A 19,265-nucleotide genomic window follows, 5' to 3' on the forward strand; every position below is an offset into this window, starting at 1 on the left:
TAATGCTGATATTTAAATGAATAATGAAGATTGAAAATGTTAATTACAGGATAGTTATTATGTTTAATAAAATGAAAGCGGTGATAATCTGCAGGCGCGGAGCAGCCGGCGCTACGGCGAGCGTTAAACCGTAAGGCTTCTGTTTATAGTCCGCGACTCGACGGCGGAGGATGAATCGGCGCGGCCCTCGTAAAGCTGCCGTTAGCGTTCTCACCGCTTTTACGACGCTCTGATGGATCTTTATACGCTTATTTTGCTCTAATTCTCCTCCTGAAAGGATAGGATCGATTACTACCGCTCTGTGTGCTCCGCCGCAGATGTCGGTCTCGCAATCAATCTCGGGCCTTTTGTTACAGGGCGGGCGAATGGAGTTTTTTTTAATTCGAAAGTGTCGCACGCTCGTACGGTCTGTCTCAATGATAGCGAATAAGTAATGATTTATTTATGTCCCCGTGGCGGTCGCCGGAGCGCCTCGCGTATCTGGAACGCGACAGATTTAGCATCGGTTAAAAGTCAAAAGATGACAAGGCAAACCTTTAGATGTGGAAATGACGGCGCAAATCAACACAGTATATTCTAAAATATCTCGTTTTCGGTTAGAGTACAGTCGTATCAGGAATACGCGTGGGTTGCGGAGGCGTGTGTGAGGCGAACAAAATAATATTGCTATGCTAGAATTCTTCAATGTGAAACAGGAGCGATACCACGTCACACGGAGGTGTATCGCGCGCGGTTCGGTCCGGTAGGCTCCCGCCGCGGCCTGTTAGTACTCACTGAGGTCGTATCGCCGCCGGCACCGCTCGCGCAAATATAACGCACTTCAATTGCTGCTTTAATGATTACTCAATCTTGAAAAAAATTGTTCAGAAAAACGTTTTGGTCTGCCATCAAATTAATTATCAGCATAGTGAATCCGCTTCAACGCTTACGTATGTACGTATTATTATATGAGTTTCTTAAATTCGTATAGACATTTTAATAGCTTGAGTAGTTATGAGTAATAGAGCTGAAGGCCTAACTAGTGCTATGGCTTACCGGAGCTAATGGGCTGCACACCGGAGTAAGCGCTACCCTGTCCATCACACCGCAACGCACGGGGTTGGTTGCAACCGTAGGCCGGGTATACTCGCGCACGACAGGTAACACCAAAGTTTATTAGCTTCTAAATTGGTCCGATTGAATGAAAAATGGAGAGATCTCATTTCGGAAGCTACCCTAACTCATAGAAGAAGGTAAGCAATGTTATTTGTTTCAGGTATATGTAGGTGGATTGTGTATATATATAGATAATTTAAGGTGAAGCTAACTATGCCACTTACATATAATTTACATATGCCATAACGTCAATAAACCTGTGACCTTTTCGCATTAGCATACAAAATTCTGTTTATGATATTTAAGGAGCAAGTTTTGTGCCACCTGTATTTGCGGTTAGTCGCTTGATTGTGGTCAGATGGACCAATGACCGATAAAGGATGAGCCCAAAGGTCGCCTGTTCTATTTTCAATTAAAAACTTCTGAATGTCAAAGAAGTCTTACTATTGCTTTTCCAAGGTACTGATTTTCCCTTTTGACCGGGATTTCTGTCTTATAATGTCAACGAACTACACATGACGCATTTGCTGTTCGCCAGCATACATTGAGGTTGCGGCTTGCGACGGTTTTTTCCCCCTAGCTATTCGTTGGTAGCCTAAGAGGCTATTCCAGCTACGCTATAGCTACTAGGTGAGTTCACTCAACCTGAAAGAGTTTGCTAATACTACTTACCACCAGGTGGGCGGTGAGAGCGTCTGCCAATTTAGGGCAACAAAAGTTAGTTCAGTTATTTTTAGAATTGCGGGATGACTGCCTCCCACCATGTTAGCAATTTAATATTCATAAAAAGGGAGCATAACGTATCACGTGGAGAACGTGTTAATATGAATACTTTTTGTGTCGGTTTCCATATTACGAGAATATATTTTACATTTTATACGACTCTCATTATATTACATTATATTTGCTCTTTCTATATCTACATTTGTGCGGCTATATAATCCTAATATTTTTATAACATACATTTATATACACATATGTAGGATAGGGATCACAGCCCATAAAATAAAACTTCCACTGTTCCAAAATCTTCTGTAATAATAATAATTAATTAACACTTTTATAAACGCCTTGCTCATTTTTTAACCGTCTTCGCCATCTTCCTTTTCTCTGTCATTCTCTTTTCCCTTTCTTTCCGTTTTTTCTCACTCTCAACTTAACGCTCCGTTCCACACACTTTTTTCATACGTTCCGTTCTTACCAATCCTACACATATATGTACACATATCATCTTTGGACAAGTGACAACTAGAGTAGGAGGGACAACTAGAGGGAGGAAGGCCTGTGCCCATCTCCAGAGCCCCTGTCATTTATTTTAAAATTATATTTTCATTTTCAGTTTTAATGTTATGAGCTATAACCTGATTGAGTTAAAGTTTTGCGAATTTGTTAGCAGCACTCGCGTAAAAACTTCTGACATAATAGCATCAGCGTACAGAAGAGGGCCGTTCGGATTGTCGATAACCCCATCCTCACCGATCGTTTGGAACCTTTGGGTTTGCGGAAGGCCTTCAGGTCTTTCTGTATTTTGTACCCTATGTTCCGTGGGGAGTGCTCTGAGGAATTGTTTGAGATGATCCCATCGTTTCGTTTTTCGCCACCAGAGTAGAATTCATTCTTACTACCTGGAGCCACTGCGTTCATCCAAAGTGCGTTTCCAGATATATTTTCTGCCACGCACCATCCGACTTCGGAATGATCTCTCCTCTATGGTGTTTCCCCAGTGCTATGACATATCCTTCTTCAAACGAGGCTTGTGGAGAGTACTTAACGGTAAGCAGCGGCTTGGCTATGCCCCTCGCGTTGCTGACGTCCATGGGTGACGGTAACCATTCACCAATCAGGTTGGCGATACGCATGCCTGCCTACAATAAAACCTACAAACAGAACGATGCATACAATAAAATATAATTTCAAGTGGTAATAATAGTAAAAAAATAAATTTACAACTTAATATTGCATAAAGTCATTCTCTGGGAACACTTGGATATAATGTCCAGATTTTTTTTTCCACATGAGAAAATTGCCCGATCCCCACCCGCAGGGGTATGTGGGAGTTGAACCTCACTAAAAATTCCTGCCGCTCACAGCCGGCGCACTACCCCGGACCGGGTGGGAACCCAGTCGGAGCTATTGAGACGGCGGGACAGAGTTTACGCAGAGCATATTACATCCATCCCGCCGTCCCCCAGACGCCGGACCGGCGGCCGCCAGCGACACGACCGCCGGTTCCCTCGGTCGACGGGCCAAGAGCCCGCATTGATGGCGCTGCGCTACACCTTCCCCCGGAGCAGTCGGGGGAACGCGGCTTATCACGCCGCTCCACGCCTAGGCTCCTTCCCGCACACAACGGGTGGAGCTTGAAGCTCTTAGGGGGCCGGGTTACGGACGAGACCCCGGTCCCGACCCCTGCTCGGCGGCGGCGGATTTCTGCGTAGTGAGGAGAGCTTTGCCTCACTCGCCCCGCCTCCTTCTGCGAGATGGTGCACTCGCAGAAGTCGAGCATAGCCTTCCAGGACTCTTCACCGCCAAGCATCGACGCCACGACGCCAGGCAGCGACAAGTCCCGTCCTATCTTTGCGACCAGGACACGGCGCTGCACCTCCCAAGCGGGGCAGACAGCGAGCGTATGCTCCGCCGTGTCCAGGTCTAGTCCACAATGGTGGCACCTCGTCGTCGGCTCAGTTCCTATCCGGTGCAGATACTTCCCGAAGCATCCGTGCCCAGTCTACACCTGCACCAGACGGAAGGTGAGGCGTCCTCGGCCACGATTCACCCAGTCATCAAAGACTGGGTAAACCGCCTCGACGGTCCGTAGACCCCACGTGGGGTTGGCCAACCGCCTCGATCATGATTCGAGCACGGACCGCCGAGAATGGGCCTTCCGCGCCCGCAGCTCACTTTTGGAGGGACGAACCACGCCCAGAGCACGAAGCTCGCTGCACCACCGATAGTCGGCAGCGAGCGACTCCGCCTCCAGCTCCCATGGCGGCCAACACACACGCCGCCTCGAAGGAGACGGTGCGATATCCACGGATGACCCTGATAGCAATGGTGCGCTGCGGCCGGCGCAGGAACCGAGCCATAGCGGCCCGGTTGCGTGGCTCAGCCCATACAAGCGCACCGTACAGGGCCATCCACAAGGCCTCGGATTTACTGAGCGCCACGTCGAGGCCCAGTCTCCTTATCCTCCCGACAACGAGGGCCAATCCCGCTGTGGCGAGACGGGCAGACTCTCTATAATCATCCCCCCGGGCGACGACCAACGTGTCGTCCGCGTAACAAATAACGTGGAGGCCCGGGAGGAGGGCACCCCTCAGCACCCAGTCGTACCCGATGTTCCACAAGAGGGGTCCGAGAACCGACCCCTGCGGAACACCACGCAAAATCGGAAAACGGTGAAGGGTCCCACCGAACCCGGTACATTCGACCGACCTGGCCTCCAAATAGGAGCCAACTAGCCGGTGGAGGTAGAGGGGCATTCCAAACGTGCAGATTAGATATATTATGTACATACAGTTTCGTTCGTTTTTCGGATAGTTGTACTTATATGTACGTTCAAGATTTAATTCCATTGAATATGCGTCTACTAAATCACATCCAAAGATTTACATCTGTCGGGTAACATAGGGATGTGCGGGCGGCGTCGAGAGCTGAACGATCACGTACTCCACTCGGCCCAGACGCAGCACAACCCTACAATGAAGAGGCATATTATAAAATCATGTTACGTGCCTTTATTTTGTCATCTAATTAAGTATGTAGTATATTTCCACAGGTTTCATTAGGAAACTACTACAGATAACATGTTATGTATTATTACACCATATTTAATTTTACTATAGTGTGATTGAACAATTTCATTTCGGATTTTAAAATAAATTTAGTACATTTGACGGTTCTTATACTATGCAAATATCTTTATTGTACAATTTGAACATCGAGGAATCGTAAAGCATACAAAATAAAAATAAAAAAAACGTGTTAAAATTGTAGAGAGCTTTTAATCACAATAAAAACAGTTCCGAGTTGTCCGTCCGGCTCGTGCCGTATTATATTGTGCAGTTACATAGTTCAATTACGTAATTTATTGCACGAACAGCCACGTACAAGATAATACCCATGTAATTCGGACACAGAATCCAACCTATAAATCACTCGGATGGCTTGACATTTGTTTAGATTCTTGATTCTTCTCCATCAGCTCTGTGAACTTCTAGTTTAATTTATTATTCCAATAAAATGACATGTATTTTTTTCGGTTTTAGGGGCCAAGGTCGTCCGTATACTTATTAATGTGTGTGTTAAGTGTTTATTACGATATATTTCATGCAGTTATGTTGAATTCTTTTTTTCTGTCTAAAATTCAGGTCGCCTGATCATTCAGATCGATGCACAATATACCTTCTTTGTGATTTATAACGGTAAGATTATGTAAACACTGAAACTAGTATGTCAAAAGAACGATATCCAACTGGACTTTCGTGGTAAGAATAATAATACCTATGTAAATATGTATACTGACAATGTTTTGATACTTAGGAAAAAGAAGCGTGCGCGATTACTATCTAAGACGAGCTCGTATTGTTACTACTCCTATTGCTATAATCGTTATCGATTTTGATGGGGAATGTTGTGAGTGAGGTTACACGGATCATACCACTTGCGACTTTTTATTACCACGAGGCATTTATTCCTACGTACTAAGAGTACGACAATCGAAATTCCACAGCAGTAGAGACTTCTACCGAATGTCGTCATACCGTCTGCGTCAGAATTTGCACTGTGGCGTCTACTACGCTTTTTGAGATAAGAGATTCACTCTAACGCGCTGACACAAGGAGGATGGGACGACGCGTAGGCGGCTATGGTCCGCGGAGTGGTCCACTTTGTCGTCATCGCTGTCGTTGCCAAACATACTATGGAAGAATAACCCGATCGGTAGTGTATTGTGTTCCGACCCGGCAGGCTGGTTCTGACCCAGCGGGATATCCCGAAACACCAGCTGCATCGCCCGGGCGGCTTAACGTCGTTGGTCGTCAGTCGAGCGTCCTCGGGGTACCACTGCGAGTCTGGTTGTGGTGTTGACTGCAGGAACCCCCCTACTCTAACCGGGTTCTGACTACTAGGGTACTAAATTCCATCACTAATGGCCGCGATCCGCTGCCAACATCTGCTGACTGTTCAGTCCCACATGCTCCGCGCACGCCAAGGCGCGGGACCCCGTAGAAGGTTCGGCCCCCAGCCCGGAAAATCAATGCTTTTAATCATTTACGTGAATTAAAAAAAGAAGAGCCGCTAAATTACTTTAACATATATCGTAATCCCAGCGGTCCAGAGCCGTCTCTCAATCATAACGGAATCACATTGGGAGCTGGGGACTGGATTAGGCTAACTGCTGTGTGTGTCTGAAGGTCGTTACTCACAGGCCCCGCTACAAGCTTATTTGTTCCGATTATTTTTAATTATCCGATCCAATGGACATTTCGTCGCGGCTACATCGGATCAAAGCAAAAAAAAATTGATGCACTTAGCTTTTGTACTTACTTCGGCATTACATAATATTATACTAAAATTGGAAGAGTAGATACAGAGAAGATTAGTATGGTCTCTGCGCAAGGATGACAAGTAAAATCGTGAAGTGATCCACATTTTTAAAACTGAGACTTAGAACTCATGTCTCAAGGTAATTAGCGGCGTTTACGTTGTTGTTGTCTACGGGCTCCGGTAACCACTTAACACCAGGTAGACCGTGAGTTCGTCCATCCATCTAAGTAAATTTTAAAAATAAACAATATCATCATGTGTGTGATTTCATTGTCCATTATTTCCTAATTCATAAATATAAAATCAAAACGTAATGACATGGTCAAATTATCAAACGCCCTTTAGTATTATCTCGAACTTGCATTCCTAAATTTGAAGGGAAACAATAATTTATTCAATATGTCGTGTATAATATTCTAACTAACAATATTATTCTTGTTAAGGTTTCAAATTGTGCGGGAAATGTGGGAGGCTTGTCTGAAACTTCATTAACTGGATATTTCCTCGCAGACTTGATCTGCGTTCAATCCACGAAGAGTAGGGTTGGCTGAGCGATCATTTGGTTAAGATATTCAGCTTTTGAGTATTCTTTTCAATATGAGGTAAATGGGCAAATGTAGCTTTTCAATATTTATAGCAAAATAAGTAGCAACCATGTCGTCTTCTCGCATTAAAACTGTATAATCTCAAAACTTACTAATTTTACAGGAGAGTGTTTTAAAGGTTTAACATGTGATATTTTTAATATTAATCATCTTTGCAACATTTATTTTTTAATTTTTACCAGTTAGATTATCTATCTTTTTAAGTAAGGTAAAATTATGTATTAGTAGTTCAAAATTGCTTGTTTATTTCTTTCAAAATATTCTTAAATTCTCGTTCGTTGTTGTAAATCTTCTGAAAAGTAGTAAGTAACCTTGCAGTCCTCATATCGATTTAAGCAGACACTTGGATTAGACGACGTCGGCTCAACTGCTGACGGCGGCCATACATCTTCTACGACGTACGGCCTACGACCGATGCCCTACATTTAGCAGGTTGACAGATTTACCAAAACATTCATCATTGGTATATTTTTTTGAAGTGTGGCGGTATTCATAAGATCTAATCCACAAGACCCTATTAATGGCATGCAGGATACCATACCTGACGAACAAACAAAATATTTAGGTCATTTTCTAAAGTAAATGTGGAAACTTTCCAAAAGTGCACATTTAATAAGCCCGCGATTCTTAGCACATGCCGCAGGCAGTGCCTCCGTGTCACAGAAGATCGTCAACCCCACGCGTTACTTGAATTTGAATTATGGACAAATGTGCATTGTGCACTGCACCTACAGAAGACGGTAGTAATGTGTAATGTAATATTTGTCACGATTTATATAGTTAGGTGTCCATCAGATTAATAATTTCTTTATTAGGCTTTTTTACACCCGCCCTTATGTTTCTTATAAAACAGTGGGGCGTGTGAATCTACCGTGAGTTAAAACATCAAGCGTAATTCAGACAAAAGATATTCCATTAGTGTGCACTTTACTTCATAAGTGACCCACATTTCATGTCACCGTTCTACGCGACAACCTTCATACCTCTAGTTGTTTGTTGTATACTCGTCCACGTAATGTACATTTTAAGGTGTTGCTTTTAAATCCTATGACTGTCCCCATATAAAGCAAGTCTAATAATCTGCAAAAAACTAATCCCAGTAGTTCTTACGTGCCCTTACCGGGATGATTACCGGGGTCGCTTAAATTCACTTGATATTTCGATAATTATGTAGGTATATAGTAGCAACAGATGGGGTTCAATAGTTTTATGGATAAATCACAATTAATGAACAGTTATAAAACTGATTCCAAGCATTTGAATAAAAGAGGGGACATCAAGATCCGATGACAAAACAATAATTTTATAACTCGACCTAATATCCTGACCAGTATCTTACCTTATCGACCGGGGGAGGGTTATATCGAAGGGATATATAAAGGAGGCCATCGAGGGAAGCTCGCTGGCTTTAACGGCCCTCATTTGCATTTTGTACCTGACCAACGAACCATAGAGGAATACATCGAGTGACCGTTAACACCGGCTATGGCCTTCTGCCAACTATCATCAAACAACTCTCGAACGTGACCGATGTAAATACCATTTGAGATTCGAAACAGTTAACATTATTAGTAATGATACGAAATGTATTTCTGTGTAAACATTTTTAAATTAAAGAATCAGGTTTTTTGTTGAGTCCATTTGACCGTACTTGTTATATTAGTAGGCTAGCGGGAATGTGATGATCTTGTTTATTCGCATGACCTTACGTTAGAACCACAAATTATCACAAAATAAAATCAGGGGTTAAGATATAAAATTGCATTTCACATTAAAAGGTTCGCACACCTTTTTTTGAGAAAACTACATTTATTGAATCATTATCTATATGCATATTTTTGTACGTCCAGGAAAGAACGTTAATGCCTTTTAGACAGACTCTGCGGACTATACATTTTCTACCGTGTGAGACTAAAGTGGGATAACACAATAGTGTAGTCCTGAATAGTGTATCTAGTATGCGATCTTGCGTTAGAATAATAATGACGAAGATCGCTAGAAGAGTCGTGTTTGGTTTTCCGAGAGCTTCGTCAACATCATTTTTCTAAGTTTTCCACAACATACAGCTGTTATTGATGTGTTCGACCTCAAAAAGTTTTTTTGAAACCATTGGAGCCACTTTCGAACCTGAATTATATTATATGCTCTGAGGACTTGTTTGAGATGATTCCATCATCTCGTTTTTACTATCACACCGCTCGCCACCGGATTATAGTTCATCCATACTACCTGGAGCCACTGCGTTAATCCACAGTGCGTTTCCAGAGATCTTTTTTGCCACGTACTATCCGGCTTTGGAATAAGCTCCCCTCCATGGTGTTTCACGAGGGCTATGACATGTGCTTCTTCAAACGAGGCTTGTGGAGAGTATTAAGCGGTAGGCAGCGGCTTGGCTCTGTCCTTGGCATTGCTTACGTCCATGAGCGGTGGTATCCACTCACCATCAGGTGGGCCGTATGCTCGTCTGCCTACACGGCAATAAATAAAAGAAAAAATACAGCATCAGCAATAGCGCACACTTAGAAAACTTTCGCTATTTCTTTTTATTAAAAGATTATATTCCTTCCTCATGAAAATCGTAAGTGAACATATGTTAGGCACCTACATGTTTCCGTGGAAAATTTGGTACCGGCCTGTGGTGTTTGTAGTTGACACCTTACTGCCGAGATGATCGGCTTTGCCAATCAATAGTTGGCCGTTGTACCCTTAGCCCTGTAACGTCCATAATCTTTCGCTATTATTTTTCAACATGGTATTTTATATCAGAAATTTAAAAGCGGCTTTAACAGAATACGCCAATATGTATTAAGCATTTTTGCGTGTTGGTTCACTATGTTTATCAAAAGTCATAAATCGTAAATGCCGCCGTATCTCAAAGATCCAATTATATCGGAATGTTAACCCACTCAGTGAGTTTCTCACCGGATGTTTTCAGTGGGTCGCGATTCCGGTCCGGTGGTAAATTCAGGGAAGCATTGCTCCTACTAGAGCCAGTGCCAGCAAACTCTCTCAATTTGAGCCCCTGAGTTCATCTACTAGACCTTGAGCAGCTATTATAGGCTTATTTATTATAAGGCCATTAGGTAGATAAAACTAAATCGTAATAGCGGCTAACCTATCCCTAAAAATAATACCAACACACAAACTATGTAGTTTCGGTCTAAATATGGAATGTATACACAATTTGGCCATAAATAGGTACTATTAATACAAAAAATTGACATCGAAATTTGTAACCTGTTTTTTTATAAGAATGTCCCTTATTTTTCCTTATTTTCACGCTAATCTTACTGTGATATTAAATAAAAGCCCCAAAATTGTTGTTCAACCATTATACAGAGTACGCCGCATGAGAACCCGTATAAGGTTTTTGAAACTTGATTCTTGAATCGTTTAATCTGTCGAAAGTTTGTTTTGCGCTTTTGGTAGCTGTAACAAAAAGTTCTCTGTTTGATCCAGAAATACTTAATCTTAATTTAAACATAACAAACAAATAAGTTCTATACACAAAGATTCACAAAAATTTCTAATTAAAGCCTTTTAATAACACCTACAATTTTCCTTTGAACAAGACTCCGTATGAAGATAAATCAGTACCTGCACATAAACCACGGTGCACACAAGCGTGGCGGGAAAGGATCGGAACTGAAGACTGTCAGATGGTTAGCCTCGATCTTAATCCTCTTTCATGATAATGCTTTATAGTCCATTTGAGAGTGTGTGGCGTTTTCGTGGAGATAGTACGCGTATCGACAGATAACTGACCTGGACTAGGACTGTACTAAGCCTAACGCAGAAATGTTGAATGAGCCTCATATTTATAAATTAATATTATGTTAATGTACTCAGGCTCTCGCGCTGTTTTCCTTGTAACATTTAACATAATGATAAGACTAACTACTAAAAATAATTAAAAAGTTTAATTTAAAAAAAAAAAAACGTTTCATTTTGATGTAAAATTAGTACATATCTACTGCCTCTTTAATTTTGACATTACATTGACATATGACAAAATTTATTTTAAACATAAGCAGATGATAAACGGCTTATTACGATTTCTATCCCAACCACAATAACTAACATGAAATCCACACATACATACCTACAATATTTGGTTTGTTCAAGGGAGTTGCGTATAGTAAGTAAATTGCTTTGCATTGAAAATTGCTAATGGCTTGAGGCTTACTGTAGGTAAACAAAATTTCCCTTTGAAACGAATGTAGTTTTTGAAAATAATTTCAGCATGTTATTCCTGATTTATAAAAACCTGCCACTACACTTCGAATAAATTTCAATTTGATACATACATACACGTCTCATTTATTCAGAAATACCTGATATCTAACCTAAAGCTATCGTCTTCCTACATTTGTCTGATCTGTTTGATAAAGTCACTTTCAATAGTAAGACAGCATTGGCTAAACATTTGACATGTCTACGGTTTAACAAACTTTCGTGACTCATTTGTTAGTGTATCATAGAAATTACGTTTACGTAAAAATTCACGTGCCTCGTGACTCGTTGGATACAAAGTACTTTTAACACAAAACGTTGAGACATATTAGTAAACGATTATAACACAACGATGATTTAAAGAAAACACATGTTTGTTTTTGATGGTTCGCGATTTCAGCCGCGTCGACTGGAGTCAGTGGTCTTTTTATTATGGTAAGTTAGGTGGTGGCCACTGGCCTGAACGCCTTTCCGGCTTCGCCAAGACTAGTACAAGGTCTTGAAAATCCATACTAACATTTTAAATGTGAAAGTTTGTTTGTTTGTTCGTGTTTGTTTGTCCTACTTTCACGTCAAAACGAATCAACGAATTGATATGAGGATCTTAAAGTGATAGTTTCAGGTCAGAAGAGTGACAATTGCCAAACAATGACAAATTTTATCCCAAAATATCACGTCATATTCCAACTGGAAACGTCGTTTTACTATCACAACAAAAAATCTTGATTTCGTCCTTTTTTCACGTCAAAAGAAAGCAATGGCTCGAGCAGTTGAGCAATCAAAGCCACCAAGCAGAATCCGTTGTACGGATTTGGATAAATTTCATCTTTGGAAAGTTACCATATAAAACCATATAACGATAGCGCAATTAATGAAACAAATTAAGCCTCGTACTAAATATATATAATACTGCAAGTGATTACTGCTGCAAGCGATTATAAACTCTATATGTAATGAAGATATCGTGACATACATCCTTTTACATAATGTTCAATTGTCTCGAGAGAAAAATTGTTTTTTCATGCCGGCTGAACGGCATGCTACTGTTATTTTATACATATAAAAAGTAAATACTTTACAGTATATGTATATACGTGTTCACGGAAGTTAAATTAATGTTTTTAGTCTTATCGGATATCTAAACAAGGTCTCGACGGCTTTCATCTGAGCGGTAAATATTGTTTGTGTAATCTTTCTGCAGTTTTTTTGTTAAATTTTATTTTTTACTTGGCGTTTTGAAGACTTAACTTAAATAGGCTATTTTCAATTTTATAGATCAAATTAGGTGAAAGTTGATTGATCATTTCATTTAAATCATAACATCATATAAGAAAATTATGTATTGATAAGGAACAAAAAATATTGTACGGTTTCGAGCTAATAATCTTAAATACCGTAATATATCTTACTGTACCAACAATTATTGGTATTAGAAAACATATAATAGTATTAAGTGAGTGTAGTGACCACTATCAACATGTACCTACGAGTATACTTATCGCAAATATGTTCTGTAACTGACTCCGACCGAGCATAAAACCCGGAACCCGGAGTACAGTACTAACAGTCATTAATTGCTAGAGGAACGAGACGATAGAACTTAAACTTAATGAAACATTATAACAACTATTATAGAATTCGTACGAAGTTATATGCTTTGAGGTAAGAAATAATTTCAATTGATCAGTAAGGGCGAGTTTATACCATTATGTAAGCAGTACATTGCTATATAAAAGGGTCAATGAAACGTTAGCGTATGAATTATTTTTCGCGTTTAGATAATAGAATTTCTGCCCATCTAATAAAATGAAAACGATGTTGTCGGTTGTATGCAGTACCCTTTCTAAACATACAAAGCTGAAACATGTTATATCTTTATTATTATATTATTTATTCATCGAATTAAAATAGTTGAATGAATGCATTTGTATAATTTTGTTATTAAATGACGATCCTATCCAAAAATAATAGGTTCGCCTAATTTTATTATCGAATACTTAATACTCGTAGTTTCTTCATTCCTTCTCCTAGTTACTATTTTCAGTATTTATCATTCGGGTGATGTGATGCTGTGGTGTGTGTACCACCAGTGGTAGTACCAGACGTGGTGGCTTCGCAATTTTTGCTTTTTTTTTATTGCTTAGATGGATGGACGAGCTCACATCCCACCTGGTGTTAAGTGGTTACTGGAGCCCATAGACATCTACAACGTAAATGCGCCACCCACCTCGAGATATAAGTTCTAAGATCTCAGTATAGTTACAACGGCTACCCCACCCTTCGAACCGAAACGCATTACTGCTTCACGACGGAAATAGGCGGGGTGGAGGTACCTACCCGTGCGGACTCCCAAGAGGTCCTACCACCAGTGATTACGCAAATTATAATTTTTCGGGTTTGATTTTTATAACACGATGTTATTCCTTCACCGTGGAAGTCAATCGTGAACATTTGTTGAGAACGTATTTCATTAGAAAAATTGGTACCCGCCTGCGGGACTCGAACACCGGTGCATCGCTACATACAAATGCACCGGACGTCTTATCCTTTAGGCCACAACGACTTCAAATGCTTCAAAATATTCGTGTGGTCTGAAATGAAGGATAGGATAGCCGTCACTCTAATGTAACTGAGATTTTTAAATTATGACTCAAGGTCGCAGTACTCTCATTTTGGTGTACAAGGGCTCCTATAAAGATAGCATAATGACTAATGACTGACCGACTGTATACCAAAGAGTCGGACGGCTTCTGAAATTAAATTGAAAAATTTTAATTAACTTAACACTGACAGTTAAAGTATCAAGATTATTTCTATCGGATCGCTAGTGCCGGTGAAGGTGGAAAGCATCCAGCAGCCAGCACGTTTCATAGTGCAACTCTGATTAAGAACTTCGGTAAGTTATTTAATATCAAACCAATGAGCAGAAGAACAGAAATCGAAATTGATACAGCTCAATCAAGAGTAAAAAGTTAAAAATAAAATTTGAATAGTACGTACGTCGATTGCATCTGGCGAGGGAGCGACGGCTCGGCACGCAGTGCGTGGGTTCAATCAAATGCACGAGACCGCACCGTTCGCACCTACACCTAATACGAACTGCGCGAAACATTCTTATTCTTTGAATGTGCACACTTTATTTTGCAATACGAGTTTATACATATATATATATATATATTCATCAGTTGGAAGCAATAGCTTCAGGCTCGTGTAGAGCCGAGCTGAAACAGAACAAATACAACTATGCTTTATGTTACCTCAGCCTACGTTCTTCACAAACAAGATTTGAATGTCTCACGACAGTTAATTCATAGATTCTGTACTATTTATATGTAAATACAGGTAATAGATTCCCAATCTCAGTCCAACCATTAGGTTCACTTGTGATAATTCGAGTACTAATGAATTAGTGATGCCCTAATGCGTTACCTGTGGGGAATGTGTTTGTGGACGGGTCGGTACCGGCCTAAACATCGTTCAAACACTCGGCTAATTTTAAACATATAACTGGCAATGAGTTTAGATCTACTGAGCATTCTATAGTGTCTGCGCAATTCCGAGCAACGGTGTTTGGAAATTTTAAATTCATACGAGGTAGTCTCATCTCTTCTCAAATGTTAACTTATATTTTACTTGTACTTTGTACATATTATACTAGCGGTCAGCACCAGCTTCGCTCGCGAGTTTAAAAAATTTCAAAATTAAAAATTATAATACACACACATCACCTTTCTATGCGTCATATGCTAAAAAAAGAAAATTGTAAAGATAGTTTGAATATTATTATTATATTAATGAACTTTTATTTTCATATACATGATTTTTTTATCTCTTTTATTATTATTTTTATATTACTATTTTTCTAATTTTCGTGAAAAGGTCATACATACAAAACAAAAGCCATTGAATTTATTGAATCAGTTGTTTTTTTTTTTTAATAAAATAACACTTATTGTGGCATAACTATAATAGTTAGACATATGCTGCCGCGACACTTTTTGTAAACAATAAGGTGTTCTACAAAGTCATAGTACATTATTTTATTCTATCATCAATAGTTTTCGCCGCGCACGCGATGTAAAGAATATTTTAGGTAATTTTTTTACACCTCGGGTTACATTATTGAAGTTTTAGTAAGGATCAGTATTTAAAACAAAAATCCTTATGTCACTCGGGGATAGTGTAGCTTGTAAACAGTGAAAGAATTTTTCAAATCGGTTCAGTGGTCAGTTAGTCAAGTTCAATACAAACAAACAATCAAATCCTTCCTCTTTATAATATTAGTATAGATTGTATTTTGGTAATTACTAATCGCTCGGATTAGATTCAAAGACTTTACCATTCTGCCAGAGTTCTTCCCTCTCTAGCCAAATTTGATAAGATATGCTTTTGATATTCGTCGTATGAAGCACTGGATTTAGCTCATAATTGTTTAGCAAATTGTTGTCATTTAATTGGTAGACTCTTCGCTCCTGTGTATTATGTTGAATGAGTTATATTATTAAAATTCACAACAAAAAAAAATGAAAGATTATTTGAAAAAAAAATCCATGTAAACCGCACACTTGTGCAAAGAGTCTGTGAAGCTATTACGACATAATAAATACTACACGAGTTACGCTAGTGACATAATATAGATAAGGTAACGGGACGAGACGATAGATTTGAAATTTAGTAGAATGCAGTTACCGTTTGAACGAGCCAAATGTAATATGTTATTTTAAAACACGGAATAGTTAGTTAGTTAGCTTCGAAATCGGTATGTAGCGCTGCTTTGGTTAGTCAATGTTTACGAGTACCTACAAGAGCCGCCCGCCAACTTTACATTTTATTACATCGCATTTGCTTGGATATCCGCGAGTTGTGGACGTGATCAAAAGAGTTTTGATAATTAATTTCGCATTTTTAATCACTCGCAAAACCTTTTCACAATATTCAAAATATTTTAATTGTAACACAACAGTTAATGTTATTTGAAATATGTGATATTGTAATGAACAGTCTAGTCTGTTTAATAGCCTTAATAGGCAAAGCATTGAAGTTGTTGTTGCCTAACAAGGGCAGGCCACGCGGACGCCGGGCTGCGTAATCAAATGAAAGGGGCGCGATAGTCCTGCCGGCGCGGTCCTCAATTCCATCACACAGGCAAACCTAAATTTATCACACATAATTGATTGATATACTGAATATTGGAAGTGTATCCAGGGCCGGATTTAAAGCTAATGCTGCTCCTGGGTACCGGAAAATAATTCGCCCCAATACTGGAATTTTACTTAAACTTCTAGTTTATATAATATTTTATTTTTCAAAATTAAAATAAGTAATTTATTGCAGAAACGTTATCATATGTTATATATTCCAAAAACATAAATAAATTTTTGGTTTTTTTTCTCTAACAATTTTAAATTTTGCACTAAGGGTGACTCAAAATTATATTACATAAAAAAACTAAATTAATTTCTTTAATTCCAGTGAATAGAAAAATCGATTATTATTTTAAATGGCCAAGGAAATAAATTGATTAAATCATTTTGATTATAAATTTTTACCAAAAGTGCCAAAATTATGATTCACAAATAATGGATGAAATGAATTTGTTGAACTATCAATTAAACAGAAAATTATTAATTAATAGAATTAATTAATTATATTGAGCAATTATGATGAGACTAAAACAAAAATTCACCTTAAAAAATTTGCCGCCCTGGGCACTTGCCCCGACTGCCCCTAGTGTAAAACCATCACTGAGTGTATCCACAAATTGCAAGACGTAGACTAATATGGGATGATATTGACTCAAGTAAAGTTTCAAGTAAACATACCTGAGTAGCTATGCTCTACTACATATTTTGGCTTATGCATAAAAGATAGATATGTATATGCTGTCGCGGACTCTTTTGGAGGTACTGTTTATGATAAACATTTCCATTGTAAATTTTATGGTTTTTGCGGCGCACGCTAGAATAGCTCGCAGATGGCAGATATTTTTCCTACTTAATTGACACTTATCGTTATATTTTGTATATGTTATTCTAGTGTGCAAGCTATATTATTGTAAAATTTCATCAAAATCCATTCAGTAGTTTTTGCGTGAAAGAGTAACAAACATCCCTACAATCTTACAAAATTTAGGATTAATAATAATAATAGGATCAGTAGGATAAATGAAACTATTTCTATTTAAAAATTATATAATTATATATGTTTGAATACGAAGTGAAGAATATGACGTGAATAGTGAAGAATATGATTTTATTATACTTTATTTTTCTTGGCTGTTAAAGTCTGTACAGATTTTGATGTATTCAAACTACCGTAAACACTACTAAAATTAACCAAACCAACCAAATAAATTAAAAGTGAATATCACAGTCGCTAAAACATGTTTAATGAGCACCGTCGCAGTGGCACTGAACTAGTGCCTCAAAATATTTTTTGTCTTCTGATTCATCTGTCATATATTGGAAATATATTTTATTATTGTTATTACTATCTCATAATCTTAAAAATTAAAATTTAATAACAATATTGGCTCGGCTAGAATATTGTAACTAGATAACTTTAACGGAACTAGCTAGTTACAGGCATCAGATGCGACCATACCTCTTACAACAAAAAAAAAGTCATAATATTTCTCTTCTAGTAAAAAAATAAATAAAAAAAAATCGTTTGCTTAACATGCAGGAATAATCTAAACATGCAACAATATCCAAATGTTATAATGGTTTACTTTTGAATTTATTAAACTTAAAAAAATTTTTTTTTCATGAAGTTTGGTGTTTAGACCAAATACTAACATCAACTTCATAAAGTACTCTCTAGTCAACAGAATTCAAAGATATCTTAAAACCGTAAATTTGGAATAACCCTTTATGTGAACTATTTACCATTTAACTGTCGAGGAGCACCTCGATTTAACGTCCAGTTCATTTTCGGTGCTAGTTCGGCACAGCAGACTTGTCGGAGGTGCAAGTGGTCTGAGCAACTATACCAATTATACAACTTACGTTGAAAGTGAAGACTCGTGAGAAGGAAAGTAACTCTATAAGTAATTGCTGTTATCGCGGCTAAAGTCGGAGTGCATCTGTGAGCCACACGATAGGCGTACAGATGCCGTTAACCAGCGCTCTAACTCAATTAGCGGCGTCGCGTATGCGATCGCGCAAATCAGCATCAACATCACCACTGACATGATCAGGCTTATAGATACTTTAGAACTAGTTAAAATCAGCATTGGTAATACATAGTTACAGACTAATAGACGTATGTGAACGCGTTTAGATTTAGTTTCTAATTGTATGCTTTATCAACTAAGTACCTAGTATTGTAGTTGTAGTACTATAAACTAATATAAACAGTTGACTTATTTCATAATTTTTTTGTTATTAGCTTACGAAGGCAGAGGAGCGTACGGCCCATCATATGGTAAGTACCACACGCATTGCTTACACATCAACAACCGTGAGCTTGCTAGTATAAATTTGTCACTTAAAATACTTACCGGACGTGAATTCCTGTCAAATTCGCTGAAGCTATAATAGTCCTGTACATGTTAAACTACCACATTAAATAAAAATAGCAAAAATAGTAAATTTTGAATCGGCAAAAGATTCATCGCATCTTAATGTACTATTCTGTATGCAAAGGCGCGTTCAGATACTATTTAAAACACATGAAATAAAGTCAAACAGCACCAGTTTCAACAGCGGAAATCACAAAAACAGATTTGGGTCGGTCCGAAGCTCGATCAATCTCGACATAATAATAATACTATTACAATAAATA

At 38.8% G+C, this 19,265-nt stretch overlaps 1 protein-coding gene and 1 non-coding gene across 19 annotated transcripts in view; both read left to right on the forward strand.

Moving 5' to 3' along the window:
• Positions 1–19,265, forward strand: part of LOC101742096 (hepatic leukemia factor) — a 154,571-nt gene that overhangs the window by 24,427 nt on the left and 110,879 nt on the right. For 8 of the 18 annotated variants that reach the window (XM_038013836.2, XM_062671018.1, XM_062671014.1 and 5 more), the window contains exon 2: positions 18,870–18,905. The exons of the other annotated variants lie outside the window; for them this stretch is intronic. In XM_038013836.2, coding sequence (XP_037869764.1) covers positions 18,870–18,905 — 36 coding nt within the window. The remainder of the gene's footprint in view (positions 1–18,869; positions 18,906–19,265) is intronic. 18 annotated transcript variants of the gene reach the window in all.
• On the forward strand, positions 6,648–6,751 carry LOC119629273 (U6 spliceosomal RNA). The gene has a single exon (XR_005245294.1). It is a non-coding gene; the product is annotated as a U6 spliceosomal RNA (small nuclear RNA).

This window comes from Bombyx mori, chromosome 1, assembly GCF_030269925.1.
Source record: "Bombyx mori chromosome 1, ASM3026992v2".
NCBI lineage: Eukaryota > Metazoa > Arthropoda > Insecta > Lepidoptera > Bombycidae > Bombyx > Bombyx mori.